The 18,137-nt window shown below is 43.8% G+C and overlaps 3 protein-coding genes, 1 non-coding gene and 1 pseudogene across 4 annotated transcripts; all 5 read right to left on the minus strand.

Moving 5' to 3' along the window:
* Positions 1 to 2,190: 2,190 nt before the first annotated feature.
* On the minus strand, positions 2,191 to 2,913 carry LOC133896241 (uncharacterized). The gene is made up of 2 exons (XM_062336807.1): positions 2,523 to 2,913; positions 2,191 to 2,422 (listed from the first exon to the last, which is right to left on the minus strand). Exons 1-2 carry the CDS (start codon positions 2,819 to 2,821, stop codon positions 2,362 to 2,364), a joined length of 360 nt encoding a protein of 119 aa, XP_062192791.1. The 5' UTR covers positions 2,822 to 2,913; the 3' UTR covers positions 2,191 to 2,361.
* Positions 2,914 to 5,248: 2,335 nt separating this feature from the next.
* On the minus strand, positions 5,249 to 9,427 carry LOC133895868 (organelle RRM domain-containing protein 2, mitochondrial-like). The gene is made up of 4 exons (XM_062336388.1): positions 9,236 to 9,427; positions 8,336 to 8,404; positions 8,150 to 8,256; positions 5,249 to 5,632 (listed from the first exon to the last, which is right to left on the minus strand). Exons 1-4 carry the CDS (start codon positions 9,354 to 9,356, stop codon positions 5,507 to 5,509), a joined length of 423 nt encoding a protein of 140 aa, XP_062192372.1. The 5' UTR covers positions 9,357 to 9,427; the 3' UTR covers positions 5,249 to 5,506.
* Positions 7,074 to 7,202, minus strand: LOC133896534 (small nucleolar RNA snoR113). Its single transcript, XR_009905787.1, has one exon. It is a non-coding gene; the product is annotated as a small nucleolar RNA snoR113 (small nucleolar RNA).
* Positions 9,428 to 10,883: 1,456 nt separating the features above from the next.
* Positions 10,884 to 12,788, minus strand: LOC133896298 (DAG protein, chloroplastic-like). Its single transcript, XM_062336876.1, has 5 exons — positions 12,389 to 12,788; positions 11,764 to 11,861; positions 11,593 to 11,658; positions 11,323 to 11,496; positions 10,884 to 11,242 (listed from the first exon to the last, which is right to left on the minus strand). Exons 1-4 carry the CDS (start codon positions 12,739 to 12,741, stop codon positions 11,324 to 11,326), a joined length of 690 nt encoding a protein of 229 aa, XP_062192860.1. The 5' UTR covers positions 12,742 to 12,788; the 3' UTR covers positions 10,884 to 11,242; position 11,323.
* Positions 12,789 to 16,239: 3,451 nt separating this feature from the next.
* LOC133896005 (NAD(P)H dehydrogenase (quinone) FQR1-like) lies at positions 16,240 to 17,594 on the minus strand (annotated as a pseudogene).
* Between the last annotated feature and the right edge of the window lie 543 nt (positions 17,595 to 18,137).

Raw genomic sequence — 18,137 nt, forward strand, 5'->3', positions numbered from 1 at the left:
ACCAAGTGGTGTTCGCCGCCCTCGCCTACCGCTCGTTTTCCTTTTTCTACGTCAAGATCTGAAGTTGTTATTATTGTTTCATTGGAGTTACATGGTGTGGATGGTAGCTTGGGTCATTGTGCTCGTTAAGGCTGGCCGACCGCATGTTGTGTGATGGTTTGTTGTGCGGCTGTGCAGAGGGGCCCTCGATTAGTTTAGCCATTGGTGATGGCAATGACAAAGATGGAGGTGATCATCACAGACTGATTAGTGTCATGGATCTTTGGATCTATCTGATGGCTCTTGTTGGCTCAGCAACAAGCCCACATCAACTTATGGTCGCGGGCTTTGGTTCAGATCTACCAGCTTCTTGTGGAACTTTTGGGTGGCTATGGTGTGGTTTCTGACTCGGGTGAAAACCTTGATCCGATTACTCAATTCAGATCAGAGAACGATGATGTCTGCAGGCGTCGTGCCCCTCCTTAGAGGTGTCATCATGGGGTTGTGGCATCATACACCACTCTAGGTTCTGTGGTGTTTCTAGGGTAAAAGCTTTGATCTGATTTATATTGGATCAAGTGATGGCATCGACTCTAACATTGCATTCCTCCTTGGAGGTGTCGTTGTGGACTCACGAACCTTTATCTCTTCGTTGTGGTGGTGGTATATGGATTCCAGTTAGATGCTTGTGAGCTTCCTTAGAGATAGAGTCTTGATGCAGAGGCTTGGTTCTTTGATTTTGTTTTGATTTGCTGGCGGAGAGGCTGTTATTGCCATCTTTGACTTGGTTGCCATTGATATATGCCCTTGTTCTTCTTCCCGAATGCTGGTGAATGTCAGACTTTTAGGGACCTCGCTGTACCAGTGCGGGTTGTCAGACTCCTCCTCCTCCGAGCCCTTATCGTCCTCATTGTCATCTCCCTTAAGCTCCTCCTTCACCTCCTCGGGCTCCTCTCATTGGGCTCCACGTCATCCTTATCCTTGTCATTACCGTTATCAGAGTTGCTCTCCTCTTTGGGATCCTTGTCATCGGGTTTAATTGATGTCGTACTTGTTGGTGACCTCGTCATCACCTAAATCTGTCGTCTCTTCATCATCGTCGTCGTCGTAGCCTGACTCTTCCTCTTCCTTGGGCTCGGGCTCAGGCTCGAACTCATCTTTCTCGAACTCGAACTCCTTCTTGGGGTCTAAGTCCTCCTCAGTGTTGTGCTCACCGTCGTCAGACGCTGGCTCCTCCTCGCCCTAGCTGAGCTCGGCAAAGAGAGCCTTGGCTAGTTGTTAACGACTCCCTCCTCGTTGTGGTTGGAGGACAAGGTGGGTGACTGCAACTGCAGAGGCAAAACCTACGGTGGTGGAGACTGTGACAGTGACGAATTGGGAAGCGAGAAGGGAGACAACAAGGAGGAAGAGGCCATGGTGGATCTGTCAAGAGTGAAGTGATAGAGAGAGAGAGAGAGCGAGAAAAACCTAAATACATCCCACAATAATATAAAGCATGAAGCATCGTCTGCTTGACTTCTCGACCCGACCCTTCATATTCCAGATGCACGATCATATAATAAATGATTCTTCTAGAAATATATATTTCATTTTTTATCATAGATAGCTCACTTAAAGAATCGTATGTGATATGAGTTGTTGTGAGCAACCGTCTGGGATTATGTAATAGATAGTTGTTGTTGGGACCAGTCTATGATATCAATTATTCCATACGTTTTTTTTTTCCTGAGCTCTTCTGAGCTAACAACAGACGGCTTCATAGGGGAACTGTGTGCCTTATCAAGTTTTTTTAACCGACTACGATATGTTGTCTTGTAGTAGTGTAAATATAATTAGTGACCAAATTGTAGCCACCAAGTTTTTTGTTTTGAGGGATGCAACCAAGGTTTGTTGGTGACTATAGATCAATAGTGACCAGTTTTTGACTTGTAGAGCTAATCATGCCAAGCTAGGGTAGCGCACAAAAACTTGTTGTGACTGTTAATTAGAAATTCGTTTGTACTACTAAACGTGATTAATAGATCAAATTAACTTTAATCTATACTTTAAAATTCTATTACTTATCACCATAATATTAATTATATATAGTTATGTACACGACATTTACACCATGAGAAGATTTACAAGGTCATGAATGGTGATGCATGCCACATACGTATGTGCACGCGTTTTTGTACACATATTCAACTTCACATATCACACATCACACACTTACGTACGCTAGCTATCTCTCGCGAAGAAGAGATGCCTTAATTCCTGGATTCGTATAAATCCTTGGTTCTGCAATACGTAGATAATAATCTGTACATATGCTTCCAATAATTGTTCACTTTGGTGCTTCTTGTCGTCATCGTCGATCGGTCCATGCCGACGCCGCCATGATCAGAACAGGAACGCCGTCGGCGCGAACGACGCTGGCATCGACGACGCGCTCTCCAGGTGCCTGTGCATGCATGTTTGCAAGTTAGGATTACACCATGAGAGAGAGAGAGAGAGAGAGAGAGAGAGAGAGAGAGGTGACGCGCATAGACACAGCAATATACCGGTGCTCATCACTGTGCGCGCGGGGCAGCACCCTGGCGACGTCCCAGGACGCCGACTTGCCTGGCCTCGCCGGCACAACCCTCCGGCCGCGGGCCTTGGCCGCGTCGGTGCTGTACTCCTCGTAGATGTCCCCGAGAGATGGCCGCCACTGGGCTGCTGCTGTCCCCGGCGACCTGTTGGCCCTCCTCCGGCGCCTCCTCCTCGCCGCTGCCCCGGCGTCTCCGGCGTGTTCCGCCGGCGGCGCGTCGTCGATGGGTCCCGCACGGCAGCCGCAGGGCACGAACGACAGGAGCCTCATCAGCTTCCTGCGCACGCTCCCCTCTATCTTGCCCCCCGACCTCCCCCTCTCTCTCTCTCCTAACCCCTCTCTCTCTCTCTCTCCTAACGACAGCAGCTGTGTGAGAGAGCATCACGTGTCCGGGTGTTGCTTTATAGGGTTCGCGCGGGGTGGAAGATGACGGAAATGCCTTCGAATGAGGTGGGACCGTCAGGGCTAGCTGCGGGATCACGAAATTAATCTGTTGGGTGGCGACGAAGGCGATGGATGGATGCCATGCAGGGCAGGGAAGCTTAATTTTGGAAAGCAATATAATTTTACACGCGTAAATCTCTAGACGTTTCGCTTTCCCAATCATATGGTGTAACAGTGTTACGCGTGGACTAAGAGGGCCCACCCATGAGTGGTGAGTAGACCATGTATTACATGTCAGTGAAAGTGGGACGTATTTCGTCTAAGTACATCACAGAACTAGTTTAAGAATTGAGCAGGAAAATATTAATTACTAGGACTATGTAACTTCACAAAAATAGTCTAGATCTATTGAAATCCACTGAAAAATGAGAATTTGAGCAGAAGCATATGCCATCGCTAGATCTCTCATGGGTCCTCCCTTGCCGTTGCATGCAAATGCTTCTTCTGTTTTTAAATATCTGTCTGTATGCGTATCTGTATAGTCAAACTCTAAAGACTTTGATCATTAACATTCACCAAAGTCCTATCAAGATTGTTCACACACAAATGATATATGTACTCGAATTCAAGTATATATATTACATTGCTAGTAAGCTAAATTTATGAAAAACTAATGACCAAATAACATAAAATCCATTGACAGTAGGGATGCAAGTGGGGCGGGCTTGTGAGCTTTGAGGCCCGCTTAATCACAATTGTAGTCATATTTTTGCATCCACTTTTCTACTAGTAGGTGAAAAATGAAGTTGCATATGTGCTTTTATACGGGCTAGTGGGGTGTCCACTTGTATCCCTAATTGATTGGAGATATCCAAAAGGACAAAGTGAAATGAAGGGAGAGTGTTGCTTTGTGTTGATAGTTCTTCTAGAAGCGTGTGTACCCTGTACGGAATGCCTTTCTTTAGCATGCATAAAGAACTGGAAGAGATTGTTTGATCATGTGCAAAGAGCTCATGACCAGGGGTTGAGAAGATCCATTGCTGGTGTTCGTATCAACAACTTATCTGCATACCCACCAGATAGAGTTTAGATTGTGTGTAGTCAACCAATCTGAAGTTAGATCTACACTATCTTCCACCGAGCCGAGCCGAGCTAAGCCTGCGTGAGAGCTCTAAATTGTACCGAGCTCTTGAGTTTGGACACTTTGCTCGTTCGGGGTCGGCTTGTTGACAGATCCATATATATCAGAGAGAGTTTTTGAGTGTGCAATCAACCGATTTGAGATTTGATCTACACTATATATCCTCCATGTATTTATCATATGAAAATAGTACGTGTTGGTTAATCTCGAAAAATAAATACTTCACAGTACCAAAAACTTATCCAATAAAAACCATAACCACGAAAAAAATACATTATTCTCTTTACTAGAGTGAATACTAAAAACCGTGGATTAGCTTCAGCTGCAGCTGAATTATGCAGTTGCCGTGGTTTGGTTTGGTTCTAGTCACTGTTGACGCATCCAGAGTCCATTTAGGACTGGAATGGATAAGCAGGCGTGCAGAGATCGCAACACGTAACGCGACGGGGTGGTTTCCCTGCGACGCCGGGCATCTCTCGCCATCTCACGATCTGATCTCGATCGGATCCGCAGCGCACGACCCCATGAAAGGGCCTCTTGAGGCGCCTGTTGCCCCGGCAGTCAGGGCACTCGATTCAGACTCACTTGAGCATATCTCCGACCCTCACCTGGGGTCGCCGCCGGGAGCACGGCAGTCGATGGCGACGGCGGATCATGTGCTTCCTGGCTTCTCCACGTAGATCCGGTCAGGTTAACCGGAAACGGCTGCTGCAGCGGCGGCGACATTGTCACTGCCGACACAATCGGAGCCTAATGGAAGGAGGAACACATGTAGATGCGTATGCAGTCTATAAGATCGTTCATTTATATTAAGATTCATATCGAAGAGAGGAATGTAAAAAAAAATCGTAACAAAAGTGAAAACAACAACTGATAAATGGGGTATAAGACAAGAAGAATAGATGGCCGCACCGCAATGCAGAGTTGCATTTCCGGTCCCGAACTGTTGATCACGAATGAATTGCACTGTGCAGATCAGCTTCGCCGTCGCCATCACAACAGATGGATTGATCAGGGAGGGACCTGACGTTCTCGTTCTGGGCTACGAGTCATTATCCAGCACAGGAACGGAAAATGCCACCAGCTGATAAGCGCTACGACAATTCACATAAAAGGACAATCTTGCACATGAACATGCCACGACAAGCAGCACAGGTGACACCATTAGCAAATGTTTAAAACTGTTCGTGTCCTGTTTCGCTTTGACAGTAATACTTGTTTGGTCCGTATTCGGTTCGACAACTACTTCATGTGGAAGCCATGGACGCGAGTAAACGACCACTGCAACACGATAAGAATATCGCAACGGTAGCAAATGTTCACACCTGGGATGGCACAATATAGCTACAATTCAATATAGAATTGATGGCCTTCTTTGATCCGCTGTGAACGCCAAGGCTGGATAGAGGGCCCCATGATTCTCTCTTCATCTACTGTGCACCCCAGGAACCTGATGGAGGGCCCCACGATTGTTGGGGCTGCGAATTCATCTCTGGTTGAGACGGCGGTGGTCTGGGTCTAGCATATTCGGCGAAAATAACCCATCCATCAAGGAACTGCACACAAATGGAGGTGTGTTAGGGGAATGGACATCATGATGCATTGCAGCAAGAATACACAAGAAAACAAAAGACTAGGGCTCCTGCCCACCAAAAACTTTCATAGAGATAAAGGGAGAGAAATGCCATTAAGACAAAGAACCCAACCAAGAACCAAATAAATCCAAATTCTTCTCTTGGTTGATATGCAAGAGCTTAGTATGCTGATGATTACCCAAAACATACAAAAAGTTAAATACAAGGGCAAAGTTGCATACCCTTTGGACAACAAGGTACCACTAGAATAATAATACATAACAGAACAAGGCAGCATCAGAGACTGCAATAAGAGTCTAAAATCATTGTTTTTGTACTATGTTAACTAACAAATCTGTGTACCATCTTTGAACTTATTCGCACATTGTTATGTGCACATTGATGATGTGTGCAAAAGCAGAAGCAACTAGAAAGCATCAGTTGTGTGTGGAGAAAACAAGATAATGGAACACAGTTGCTCAGAAATGAAAGAACCTAGTCAGTCACTCGGTCCACAAATTTTACTTCAAATTTTAATAGTCCAATCCCAATATAGTTTCTTCAATGTGCTGATCACGTGTTATTTTGAGCAAGAACTAACCAAAAACAGTGGTTGCTAATTTACGCGCGGATTAGTTAATGCCATATGCTTGTGCGGAGCAAAAAAAAATGGCACCGAAGTCGGTCTCACAAAAAGATAAAATGTCCATTAAACTATGGGTCCACAGCCCACACATGACTCAAATTTTTATAAGTAAGCATTATGTCCATCTTGTAGGCAATGTCCCCAATATCAAGGGTGCAAAGTGCAGGTCCAGCCCATCCTATACCTGGCCCCATGCCCTGAAAGACTACTAGGGTCAAGGGCAAACCCTGGAACTATGCTGATGGGAATGAGGCTGAACAAATGGGCCTTGTGGGCCAGAACATTTTTGAGAGCTCGGGGAGCGAGGCTGCACCACTAAAGAATGGAATACTCTTACTTTCCACTCTACTCCATCAATCATTCTTTCGCAGTTGTTACATCTAGATAATGCTCATCCTACAGGCATTTGGGTTCACACAATGTTCAACAGATCTGACTGTCTCAGCTTTTCAACAAGATACACTAGTACATAACTACATTGCATAGACCACACAATGCTGCATCGCAATTCTATATAGCCAAGCTGAGTGAATTAAAAAAAACAACAAGAACAAGGATGCACTTTTTTCCACCTAAGAACACACTAGTTGCATGAATGAAACCCAGAACTGTAAGAACTCAAAAGGTGAATGGATCAATTGAAGAAGTGAAATACGCAAGAGATTCATTCTGAAGGACTCAAAAGGCATCTGACATCCAAAGCCAAACAACAATTAGTAATAGGCGATAGATTGGATCATTGGAACTTTCAGCTAACCTATAGAAAATTTTGGGAGAGTGGCTCAGAGAACCTTTCGCCGGATCACATCACACTACTACCATCCCACTCCCAGAAGACAAGAGACTCATCATATCTGGAAAAAAGGAGGCAGCCGTAAGACCGGCCTTTCAATCTCCTCACTGCCATATCATAACATAAAAATCACACAAAAGAAAAGACAAAGAGGGAGATGCCATTCAATTGCCGCCAGCACAAGGGTATACACCTAGATCGGGGATATTTTCTCAGTTCTCACTGCCATGGTTAATGAACACCTTGACGGATGCAGCAGGCAGCAGAGGATAAGCTGCAGGAAAGATAAGCAAATGCGTGACAGCATGACACAACAAACCAAAGCCTAGGATCGACAAAGGTGTTGGCCTGGTGTGGTGGTGTCTCACCGGAGCAGCGGCAAGGGGCATGTGACCATGAGCGGTGGCAAAGAGACAGTCAAAGGGGGAGGGAGGATACGGAAGGGTCAATCCAAAGAGAGGCTATGGGTGGGGTCAACCCATACAACCACATGGTCAGCTATGTTCTGAACTTAGTTCACCCTAATATTTTATAGGCCAACCCATTGCCCTTCAGAACCAAAATTTTTGGGGAGGGCCAGTGGCCCACTGACCGAACGAACCCATTTGCACTGCTAAAGTTATTTATTAATATTGGACAATGCAAATATGGACTTCTAAGTTTCAAGCCAGAAAAACTTCTTGATGTAGCAGGCAGATCACAAAAATAGTACCAGAATTTCATTCTTACCCAGAAATAGCAACAAGTTGAGCACTGCAACTTGGTGACCTAAACACTATGTATTACAAAGTAAACTGATACATCCAAATGCATCTATTCTAACATAAACAACCAGCTGTGATAGGCAAACCATAAACAACCAGAGAGAGAGAAACCATATTACGTATGTAATGTATATATTGAAAAGAAAATGAAATAGACTAGGCAATGCTGCAATATGTCCAGAAATTGATAGGACCAAGTGCTATAAAATAGTGACATCCTTCAATGAAAAGGGATAATACCATACTCACAGTACAAACAAAGCAGTAAGAGAAATTAAGATGCTAAGCAATCGTACCTTTCCGTCCATTCCTTCGATTCCTTTGGTTGCATCTTCAACTGTAGAATACCTTACAAAGCCAAACCCCTTGGAAAAACCACTGACACGATCTGTCACAACTCGTGCTGCAATTGTAACAGGAATGAGAAGTTTGAAATTAATAGCAAGAAAAGAATGGCTTGGTGGGGGGGGGGGGGACCATACCATGCAGAACTTCCCCAAACTTTGCTGCAAAATCTCTAAGTGTTTCCGTTGAGGTACGCTTGCTCAGTCCTATATCAGTTAGTGATATTAAGATAAGAATTGAATGGAAACATCAAACATACCAGAATGGGGCAAAGACATGATCTTCTAATAGCTGTAACAGAAGAAAGTGAGCGCACTACAGCTATCTTTCTCTTAGTAGGTTGTATAAGGATATATGACAAGATAAATACCAACCTAATGGCATTTCTATCATCATTTTTTGTGAATTCAGGTCTCAAATTGTAGCCATACTGCGTTCAAGTGGTGTTTACAAGGTTCAGGGTCAAACAAGGACCAAGATACCGAGATGGCTAACAGTTCAACCCCAAGCGTTGACCATTTAAACATTGGGCTTGCTGGGAAAATGGGCAGGGGCTTGAACTGTTTATTGGCTCCCCCATTTTCCTGATCTGCTTCTCTAGTTGCTTTTGGGCAAGGTCACTGTCAAGTTTCTGCTTATCAGATACTAGTTAGTCATCACCTACCACCGATGATCGGCTAGGAAATGAAAACTAAACCAATCATCAGCAGGGTAAGAAACCAAAAGGTTGAATAAAGGAAACCTACAAGGTCACACTCCAGCACCCTAGATGCAAAGTTTGCACTGTGCTTTCCTTCATCAGGATACACCATAAAATTTCCCCAGCTTCCGAGATGCAAGCTTCCTATAAATAATCTATCTATAAAGGTCAATCGCAGCCAAATCCAGAGCTACCAAATCTAATCAACAGATAAAATCAAGACCGCGGTTCCGCCTCCGGCGTCCAAGATCCGATCGTTGAGCTAAACCTCTAGATGAAAGCGCCGCCACAGGGATTACCGGGAAGAAGAACCGAGAAATGGGAGGAGGAACCGCACCGGATACGAAGAGGTTCGGGCAGGGGTCGGCCTGCGGTCGCGGGGCGGGCGGCTTCGGCGGCGCGAATGCCGAGACGGAGAACATGCGCCGGAATCCGGACCTCGCCGCAGCCGCCGCCATCGCCGCCGCCAGAATTTTGGTGGGGAATTAGGGATTCGCCTTCGCTGCTAGAACTGGGGTTTAAGACCTTTCTAGGGCTTGGGGACGAAATGACCATTTTACCCTTCGTGGCGGCGGTAGGGTTTATGTATGAACTGACCAGAATGCCCTTCTCTTCTCCCTTTCTTGTCCTTTTTGGCTTTTGAGACCAGCAATATCATGACCGTCACATTAGCAACAGACGGATGGGATCTTCACGACAGACTTCTCATTAGAAATCCAAAGTGCAACAGTCATATTGGTTTCAACGGATATCGTAAAAAATAGCTTATAGATTATATATTAAAATTGGTGAAAGATAGATTGATAGATTATTATAATTTGAGGGTTGAATTATAGCAATTCAGCTTTTATAATTCAACGGTATATTTTTCAACTTGCAGTTTGTAATCACAATCTAGGTTTTACAATTCAGTTGTTTATTTTGACTTACAAATTATAGCCACAATATAATTTTTATAATCCAAAACAAATAGAGCCTAATTCTCCAAAAAAAAAATTTGCTCAAGTCTAATCCTCAGCTGAGACTGTTGGAGCATTGTTCATGATATTTGGCAGTGGCATGCCCATTCATACATTTGCATTTGTGCAAAATTCCTACAAAAAAACCATGTGCTCCAGACAGGTTTGATCGTGCAACTGTCACTTGCCGGTGCTCACTGTGAATGATTGCTGATCAAAATAGGATAGCTTTTTGTTTTCTGCACTAATTCAAAAAAAAGTTTCTCGAGTTCCTTATTTTCATTTTGCTTTTAGCACTGGTGGGGTCTCAGTAAATTGAGGGCACACTACGATTTCCTTATTTTCATTTTGATTCCATATCGTAACCATTTTGAACCAGTGCGTGCAGCCAAATTACAACCGAACGAGTTGGTCTCTTCAATTCCCTTATGATTAAAGCCATCCAATTACAAACCAACACCTTGGATAAATTTAGATGAACAAAAACAATGGTTTATCACCATATCACCATACTTCTCCGATCTATACTATCGAAGCCATAACCAGACTGTCAGGGGTAAAAGTGCGCCTCCAGATTCACATCTTACAATCAGACAGAACACACCATATTACATTCCAGCGTGCAAGGAACACATCAGATTCACAAAAGGACTTTAAGGCCCTGTTTGGGGGAGCTTCTGCCAGCTTCTGCTTCTCAGAAAAGCTGAGAAGCTGAGAAGCTCCCCCAAACAGGCTGTTTGCTGAGGAGCTTTTCGGAGAAGCAAAAGCTGGTTTCTGGTGAAATAAACTAAAAGCTGAAAAGCTGGCTGAGGGTGGCTTTTCTGAAAAGCTGGTATGCTGAAAAGCTAAAAATTAAACCCATAAGCCAAACCGCTTATCTCAGAAGCCATAAGCAGCTTTTCAGAAAAGCAGCTTTTCAGAAAAAGCTCATAAGCTCCAGCTCCCCCAAACAGGGCCTAAATCTCACTTCCTTCAATGACCCAATATGTAAAACTGGGCAGAATAATATGAGTATGGTCCCATGGCTAAAAGAAGTAACTTCAGTTCAAACAAAGCTCAAAGGGGAAATGGAACACATTTCACACGATCAGCAATACAACTAGACCAGACATCACAGAAAATATCACAAGGATAATTCACTAGGTGTTGGGAGAATAGTAACATTTTAGATAATTAGGGTTTCCAGTCTCTGTCACACTGAGATGTCATAGTCTGCGCAAAATATCAACACCCATCCGCATGATCCAAATCCAGTTGCACAGGTCGCTTGCACATCACTGCATGATATTTTGCGATGAGCGTGGATTTGCCTGTTCACCCGTATATGGTGCCAAAGCGATAGAATTAAGCGTTCTCTTTTGTTTCAGTAATATGTGGATACATGCCTGCAAAACGTATCCAACAAGGACTTGGCTCAATTTAGACACCAATCTGCAGGAAAGGAAGGATTTGGATGTGTTTCTACCTCATGAAGATGTTGACTCAGTCTGAGGCGCCTCTTGCTTTGGTCTCCTGCTGGCTGGGGGTCCATCTCTTCGCCTCTCATACCGTCTACTTTCATACTTTGAGGTTCTCCGCTCCTTTGGTTGGTAGGTTGGGTATGTGCATGGAATTATCTCACCGTTTATGTACTTGTCACCTGAATGTAGAAAAGAGAAAAAGAGTGAAACTTGACATAAAAGAAGCAATAAGCATCTAAATGCGCCGCCGCAGATATCAATAGTGTTGCACCAACCTCCATAGTCCTTATTTTTGACATCGATGTAGGAATCGGGGAGCACCCACAGAACACCAGGCAAACCTGCAGGAAGCACAGCAACAATTTGAGCCAGGGCAATAAAAAAATGCTTGAACAATTGCTTAGTTGGTTTGGTTATATCAATATAAAAAGTAAATTGAGGATTACCCTTGAACTTCTCTGAAGTTTCTTCATCAACAGTGCACTGGAACCCGGTATAGGTGGTCGTGCTGAAGGCATACATGTTCTTCTTGGCTTCCTCCATGCTGCCATTGTAACAAAATGGTCAGTCTAGAATCATATGCAAGCACATGCCCTACCAAGAAAATGAACTAATCGAGGAAAATCCAAACACCATTATACCACGCTCATGCTAAACTACAACGCTGCTCACATCAGACGCCGCAGTGTCAGTCTTCACAGATGTGCAGTAACCATAGAGCATTGCTGTATGATCTAACCAGCCATTTCCAGTGTGTAACTAGGAATTCTGAATCTTGTCAACTAGACAGTGGCATGTTGGCATTGCATATCTATCCACCTATACATATGTGAGAGAAAACCATAGGACCGGCCATCGCAACATTTACTATGTGTGGAAGAAATTTGCATGTTTCCAACTCCAACCCCAATCTCAATTAGCTGCTAGCGAAGCAACATTTTGTTCTTGAACTATTATGTTGCCCTCGTCGGCAACCCAGCAAATTACAAGCTAGAAAAACACCAGCTTTGATCTCTGCACAGCCAGACCACATGTAAGAATCAGAAAGGTAACCAGGGGTGATGGGGGTACCTGCCGAGGACGGTGGCGAGAGTGTTGAGGTAGGTGTCGATCATCTGCTCGCGGGTGGGGGCGGGGTCCTTGGGGAACTCCATCACGATTAGCCAGTGGTTGTAGTCGCACCCGGGGAGCAGTATCGTCTCCCTCTGCTCGCCCCCTGCCCCCGCCGCCGGAGGCTTCGGCCGCGCGCCGCAGGGGCGCCGGCCCGGGGGCGCCGCCGCGAGGGACAGCGACGGGAAGACCCCCACAGCGGCGCATGGGAGGGCAGCGACGGAGGAGGGAGAGGAGGGCTTGGGCGAAGGAAAGGCGAATGCTTGGGCCGCGGCCAAGCGCGCGGCGGCGGCGGTCGGGAGGGAGGCAGCCATTGGAGCGCGCGAGGTTTTGGGGTTTGGGGATAAGGTGAGATAGGGAGCGTTTTAAAGGGAGGTCAAGGAGGGGAAAAAGGAATGAAATGCCAATATCACTGAGGTAAAAAAAAATGTCATTTTGAAAATCTGCACAATGATATTACTATGTTCATAAGACCATCTTCAACAGCTATCTTAAATTTTCATCCTCAAAATACTATTACAGCATCCCCTATTACTAACACTGTAGCAGTACTGTATCACTGGATACAGACTCTGTTGTAGACGAATTTCCAGTGCTACAGTACACCGCAAAGTACTGTAGCACTGGAATCCTCAAATTTGGAGACTCCGTTGGAGATGGCCTAACCCAATAAAATTGAAGCATTATAGAAATATTTTTCAAGACAAATATACACAATAATACTTAGGTTTTCTTTTAAAAAGATAATAATGATCAAAGTTCTTAATTTTGGCTACATGTATGTCCACAACAATATGAAGTTGTGACCGGAGGGCTATGCAACAAACACATTTACCACATGCACACTTAATCATGGTGGATCATGTCTATAACTTTCATGAACCTGCCATTTTACAAAGGAAAATATTACTCCTCTAGAAATATTCAATAAAGTCACTTTGGACCATGTATTAGTACACTTGATACACTTTGAACCATCGTTAACAACAAGTATCAATCTTAACCATATAGTTTGCACAAATCTTCCAATTTGCACCATGTTTAAAAAATGAGCCACCATGTTCACGTGGCTAGTAGACTCATCCACCTCAACACAACGTTCAACTGGATGCCAGCACTGTGGAGATACGCGGTTGCAAAGCAGACATGCCAGACATTCCTAGACCCTCTAAGCACCCTAATTTGGGTCAAGTGGTGGTGGTAAATTAAGTTTAGTAAAAAAGGCAATAGCCAAGGAGTAATGGCCAGATAGGAAGAAGGCTTTAGCAAGAAATAGCAGTCCACGCCCAGCTTGACTTACAAGGGGTTGATGATTTGGGTTGGCTTTGACCTATAGGCAACCTCCCAACACTCATCGTAATCTAGTTTGTCCGTTGTCTTCTATTCATATCTCAATTCGTAGTGACAACAATGAGCGAACGCATGACGAGCGATAAGAATATGTACACAACAATATATTGTGCTTATGTGGATGTATTTGTTGTCACGTGAATATGGTGAGAAGCCCATTGCTTGGACATGGTGCAAATTGAATGATTAGTACAAATATATGATTCAAAGCGATAGTTATCGTTAAAGGTATTTCAAAATGCACGAAATGCACTAATACATAGTTCAAAGTGAAATTTGCTCAAAAAGGATAATTAGTTCTAGTGTTCCACCAACCACTGGATAATTTGTTGTGGTGCCTTTATTGAAAACAAAATCAGGTTCTTCTAGGTTGAAAATGACTCTGTCCTTCATTTGGTTCACCATTAAGCTGCTCATGCATCTATACTTCTACTAGCAATTGCACACATGTTTTACATATATGGAATCAATTTAGGATATATCAATCCAATAAACTAAAAAAAATAGCATAACAAAAGAGAGATTCGTATACATGAAATTCATAACATGACCATGTAATTTCAAGAGGGAGAAGAATGACGAGTACCTAGACACGAGGGTGAAGGGGATAGCATCGTCCAAAGTTGGCTAGTTATAGCAACGATGTGAGGAGGATCAAGATGGTGACCGATTTGTGGGGTGGATGAAAATAATTCTCGCATAGTACTTTGGTTCAAAGATAGTGCGACGAAGGTGACTTTTGTGGTAGATGACGGTGGAGGCGACGTGCGGATGGCGACACACCCTTTGGAGAAACCCGGTGTTATAGGTGAAGTACGGGAGGCGGCGTATCCGCTGGAGAAACCTAATGGTAAATGTATGAAAGACAAATATTGAACATCCAGGTATAGAAGATAAATAATATAAGATTGAATGTATTTTTGGAATATATGACATGCAAATATTTATCGTCTAGGTATGGAAGGAGAACAATAGGAGATTGAATGTATTTTTGGAAGGATGAACATGGTTCAACTTTTGGGTGGACGGTGGAGATCGATTGGATATGTCATAACTTATGTATTTTATAGAAGTATAAATGAAAAGTATGAGTTATGGGTATATACGAAGAATCTCAACCATCCATCTGAAAACATCATACCGCCTATGTTGCTCCAATGTCATTACACATCTAACACGATTAATTTAAAAACCTCTAATCAGATTAGAAACCCAAACAATTAGTCAAAAAAACCTCTCAATCAATTAGTAAGAAACCTTCCGATCAATTATTCCTCCACGTGATCTCCTCCCTACTTGACGCCCACCCTCCTCTGCGGCTAGCTCCTTGCTTGATGGTCACATGGCGACCTCCTCTGCAACACCACGTCCGCATCGCCTCTGGTCTCAAGCACCTGTGCTGTTCCTCTCTCCATAGCCTTCGTGTATCCCCGACGCCCCTCCTCCGTAGACCACGATCATGCTCCTCCCCCCCTCCCCTCTCTGATCACAATGCGCTAGACAATAAGAACAATACATAGGTTTTACAACGGTGTCCATAATCGGTTGTCTCCCTCCCGTTCAACCGTTGAAGCTCCCTCTTGTCTAATGAGTAAATTGATTTATTGCCATTCTCAAGAGTGGGCTTCGCCAAAATACCACTCTCAGTATGTAAAACTCTAAAAGGCCTCTCTCTTCGCTGTCACATTGAAAATTTGCCACTTTAAACAAGTATACCTCTGGCTCCTCTATGTCTCCTCTTTGTTCGATGTTTCACTGCACAAGAGTCAAAACTCGATGAACATTATCAAATTATTTTTTATTTATGTAAATTTTATGTGCACGCTTACTAGTGTCATGGAAGAAAGAAAGTGAGAGGCATGAAGCAAGTACATTGTGCAAATAAATAATTAAAGATGTGACTGCTAATCAATGGAACCGTCAGAAACACGATAAAGAACTAAATAAATCGCTTTACCGATTTGTTACCTTGCTCGCTGCAATGCCATCAGGATGTCAGCAAGAAGCAACAATCTTCAATTCAGGTACTTGCTCTGCGCACTTGACTGTATATATATATATATATATATATATATATATATATATAGAGAGAGAGAGAGAGAGAGAGAGAGAGAGAGAGAGAGAGAGAGAGTTCAACATTGCCATGCAATTTTGCACATGCCGAAGCTGGACTAATCCTTTTCTGTAGCCACTAAATTGGCAGAGCCAAATTAATGCAATACCCACAGGAGTTAAAAATTAATAATTACTCCATTTCATCAGCCAAGTAAAGCACTAGAAGAAACTTATCATGGCACTGAAACATTTCCTGCTTGAATTCATTAAGGCGGAAATGACTTGACTGCATATATTATGAAAAAAGCATCGATCAGAGGACAACCCAAAGTGTGACAAACTACCAAATTTACAGCCAAACTTTATTCCATGCAAACAGCTGGACCCAAAAGTTACCTGGGCGGCGATCATGCAGAACCTTTGAGCTTCTTCGCGATTCCAGCGAAGTACTTTCCTTGGTGGAAGGCTTGTTGCAGCTCAAGCGCGGTAGGAAATCTGGATCCATCCCCAGCAAATGTTCCAGATCCATACGGGCTTCCACCTTTCACCTGCTCCATCTCAAACATCCCGGCACCAAACGTGTACCCTACCGGAACGAAGATCATGCCGTGATGCGCTAGCTGAGTGATGGCGGTCAACCAATACGATCAAGAGCAAATGAGTATATATATATACTTCATAGTTAACTCAATTAGTTTCAGTCACAAATGTACCACTGTTGCAGATCAGATATATACTTGAAGCGTATACTATCTTGCAGGGTAACAAATGGATCACCACCACCACCACAACAAAGCTGGTCCCAAGCCCGGGTTAAGGAGTAGAGTTGTGATATACTTGACGAGCCAACGTAAAAAACCTATCCACTCTTATGGAGATTAAACCCAAAAAGAAATAAATGGATCACCATTTGAAAATAATTGCGTGTGATGAACGCCTTACGCAGTAGTTTTTTGGCCACCACCCTGGCAGGCGGAGTAGAAGATTCCTGCAGGCCTGCCTGCAAGCTTCTGCGTGCACCATAGGTCGCTAGTACCATCCATGAAAGCTTTGAATTGCGCGGGCATCATGCCGAATCGAGTAGGGAACCCAAAGATGAGACCATCAGCCTCTACACGCTCTGCAGGTGTGATGATGGGCACATCCTTCTTTTTGGAGGAGCACCCATCTTTGTGAGCGCTTCATCGGAGAGGGTCTCTGGGACCTATTAACATGACGGTTTTTTTTTATCAAGGTTCAGAGATTATTCAGCTAACTGAAACTCTCGCAGGAGTTCCAAATCAGTATATCAGGTATAACCTGCCATAGCTTGACCTCAATGCCTTCAACAGATGAAGCGCCTTTCTTGATCTCTTCTGCTAGTGTGGCAACATGTCCGTACGTGGAATAGTACCTGCAAGAATTTGAGAATGGAGGGCATGCTTGTTAGATATCAGCCTATGAAGACTGAAGATTGCGGCTAACCTTACTGTGTCAAAAATGGTCATACTGAAGAATGCAAGAAGTGATTGAGACAAGGGGTTGTAATGTCAAACAAATAAAGACCGGAGAACAATTTCATAAGCTGTTGCTCTGATGCCTTGACCTTAACTAACATAAGATTCATATTTGGTGCTTTCTCTGTCACTATTGATGAACTGTTGAGCTTCCTTCCTTCTACTGTGGCGTGGGAGGGAGTGACCAGTGAGTGAGTAGGAGGCAGGCAGTAAAACATCTGGTCGTGGCCTCGTGGGTCACGCAGGACACGACTAGCAGTAGCCATTGCTAGTGATATTTCATTCGAGTCCGGCGCGATCGATATCGCACGAGACCAAGAAAAAAAAAACAAAATCAGCCAATGTCAGCATAGCTCGAACATCTAGACTTCTAGAGTTAATAATAATGGGGCACGAGATAAAAGCACACCCAAGTGAAAAGCTCTCGGCATCTTCTCTTGAGGTAACTCTTCTCCCTAGAACGATCTAGAAATCCCTCTAAACCCCCCTGCTCATTTCTATGTCAAGTGTAATCTGTAGATGGGGCTTGTAGGTGAAGTAACGTCAAGCGACGACTCTGTCTCGGACTCTCAGTATTTAGATGACGCATGGGCACATGCCACCACACATGGATGCCACACTTATATATTCATAGATATGTTCCCTATCACACGTACATAAATAAATCACTAAAAACATTCATATATATATAGATAGAGTCATATCCTCACGTGTATAAAACCATACCAAAAGATAGTTCTATTTTTGTTTACTTGCCATCATTGTTTTACAGTAGCTATTTTAACCTTGCGTTTTTTATGAAAAATTTA

Source organism: Phragmites australis, chromosome 16, assembly GCF_958298935.1.
Source record: "Phragmites australis chromosome 16, lpPhrAust1.1, whole genome shotgun sequence".
NCBI lineage: Eukaryota > Viridiplantae > Streptophyta > Magnoliopsida > Poales > Poaceae > Phragmites > Phragmites australis.

Bases quoted from the DNA above. Each gene is read 5' to 3' on its own strand.
- LOC133896298 (XM_062336876.1), bottom strand. From the start codon at position 12,741: ATGGCTGCCTCCCTCCCGACCGCCGCCGCCGCGCGCTTGGCCGCGGCC. The intron at 11,862-12,388 runs GTACCCCCATCA...TTACAATGGCAG, and splicing joins CTCGCCACCGTCCTCGGCAG to CATGGAGGAAGCCAAGAAGA. The intron at 11,497-11,592 runs GTTGGTGCAACA...TTCTACATTCAG, and splicing joins CAAAAATAAGGACTATGGAG to GTGACAAGTACATAAACGGT.
- LOC133895868 (XM_062336388.1), bottom strand. From the start codon at position 9,356: ATGGCGGCGGCTGCGGCGAGGTCCGGATTCCGGCGCATGTTCTCCGTC. The intron at 8,405-9,235 runs GTGCGGTTCCTC...TAACTGATATAG, and splicing joins CCCGAACCTCTTCGTATCCG to GACTGAGCAAGCGTACCTCA. The intron at 8,257-8,335 runs GTATGGTCCCCC...TTACAATTGCAG, and splicing joins GTTTGGGGAAGTTCTGCATG to CACGAGTTGTGACAGATCGT.
- LOC133896241 (XM_062336807.1), bottom strand. From the start codon at position 2,821: ATGAGGCTCCTGTCGTTCGTGCCCTGCGGCTGCCGTGCGGGACCCATC. The intron at 2,423-2,522 runs GTATATTGCTGT...ATGCATGCACAG, and splicing joins GCGCACAGTGATGAGCACCG to GCACCTGGAGAGCGCGTCGT.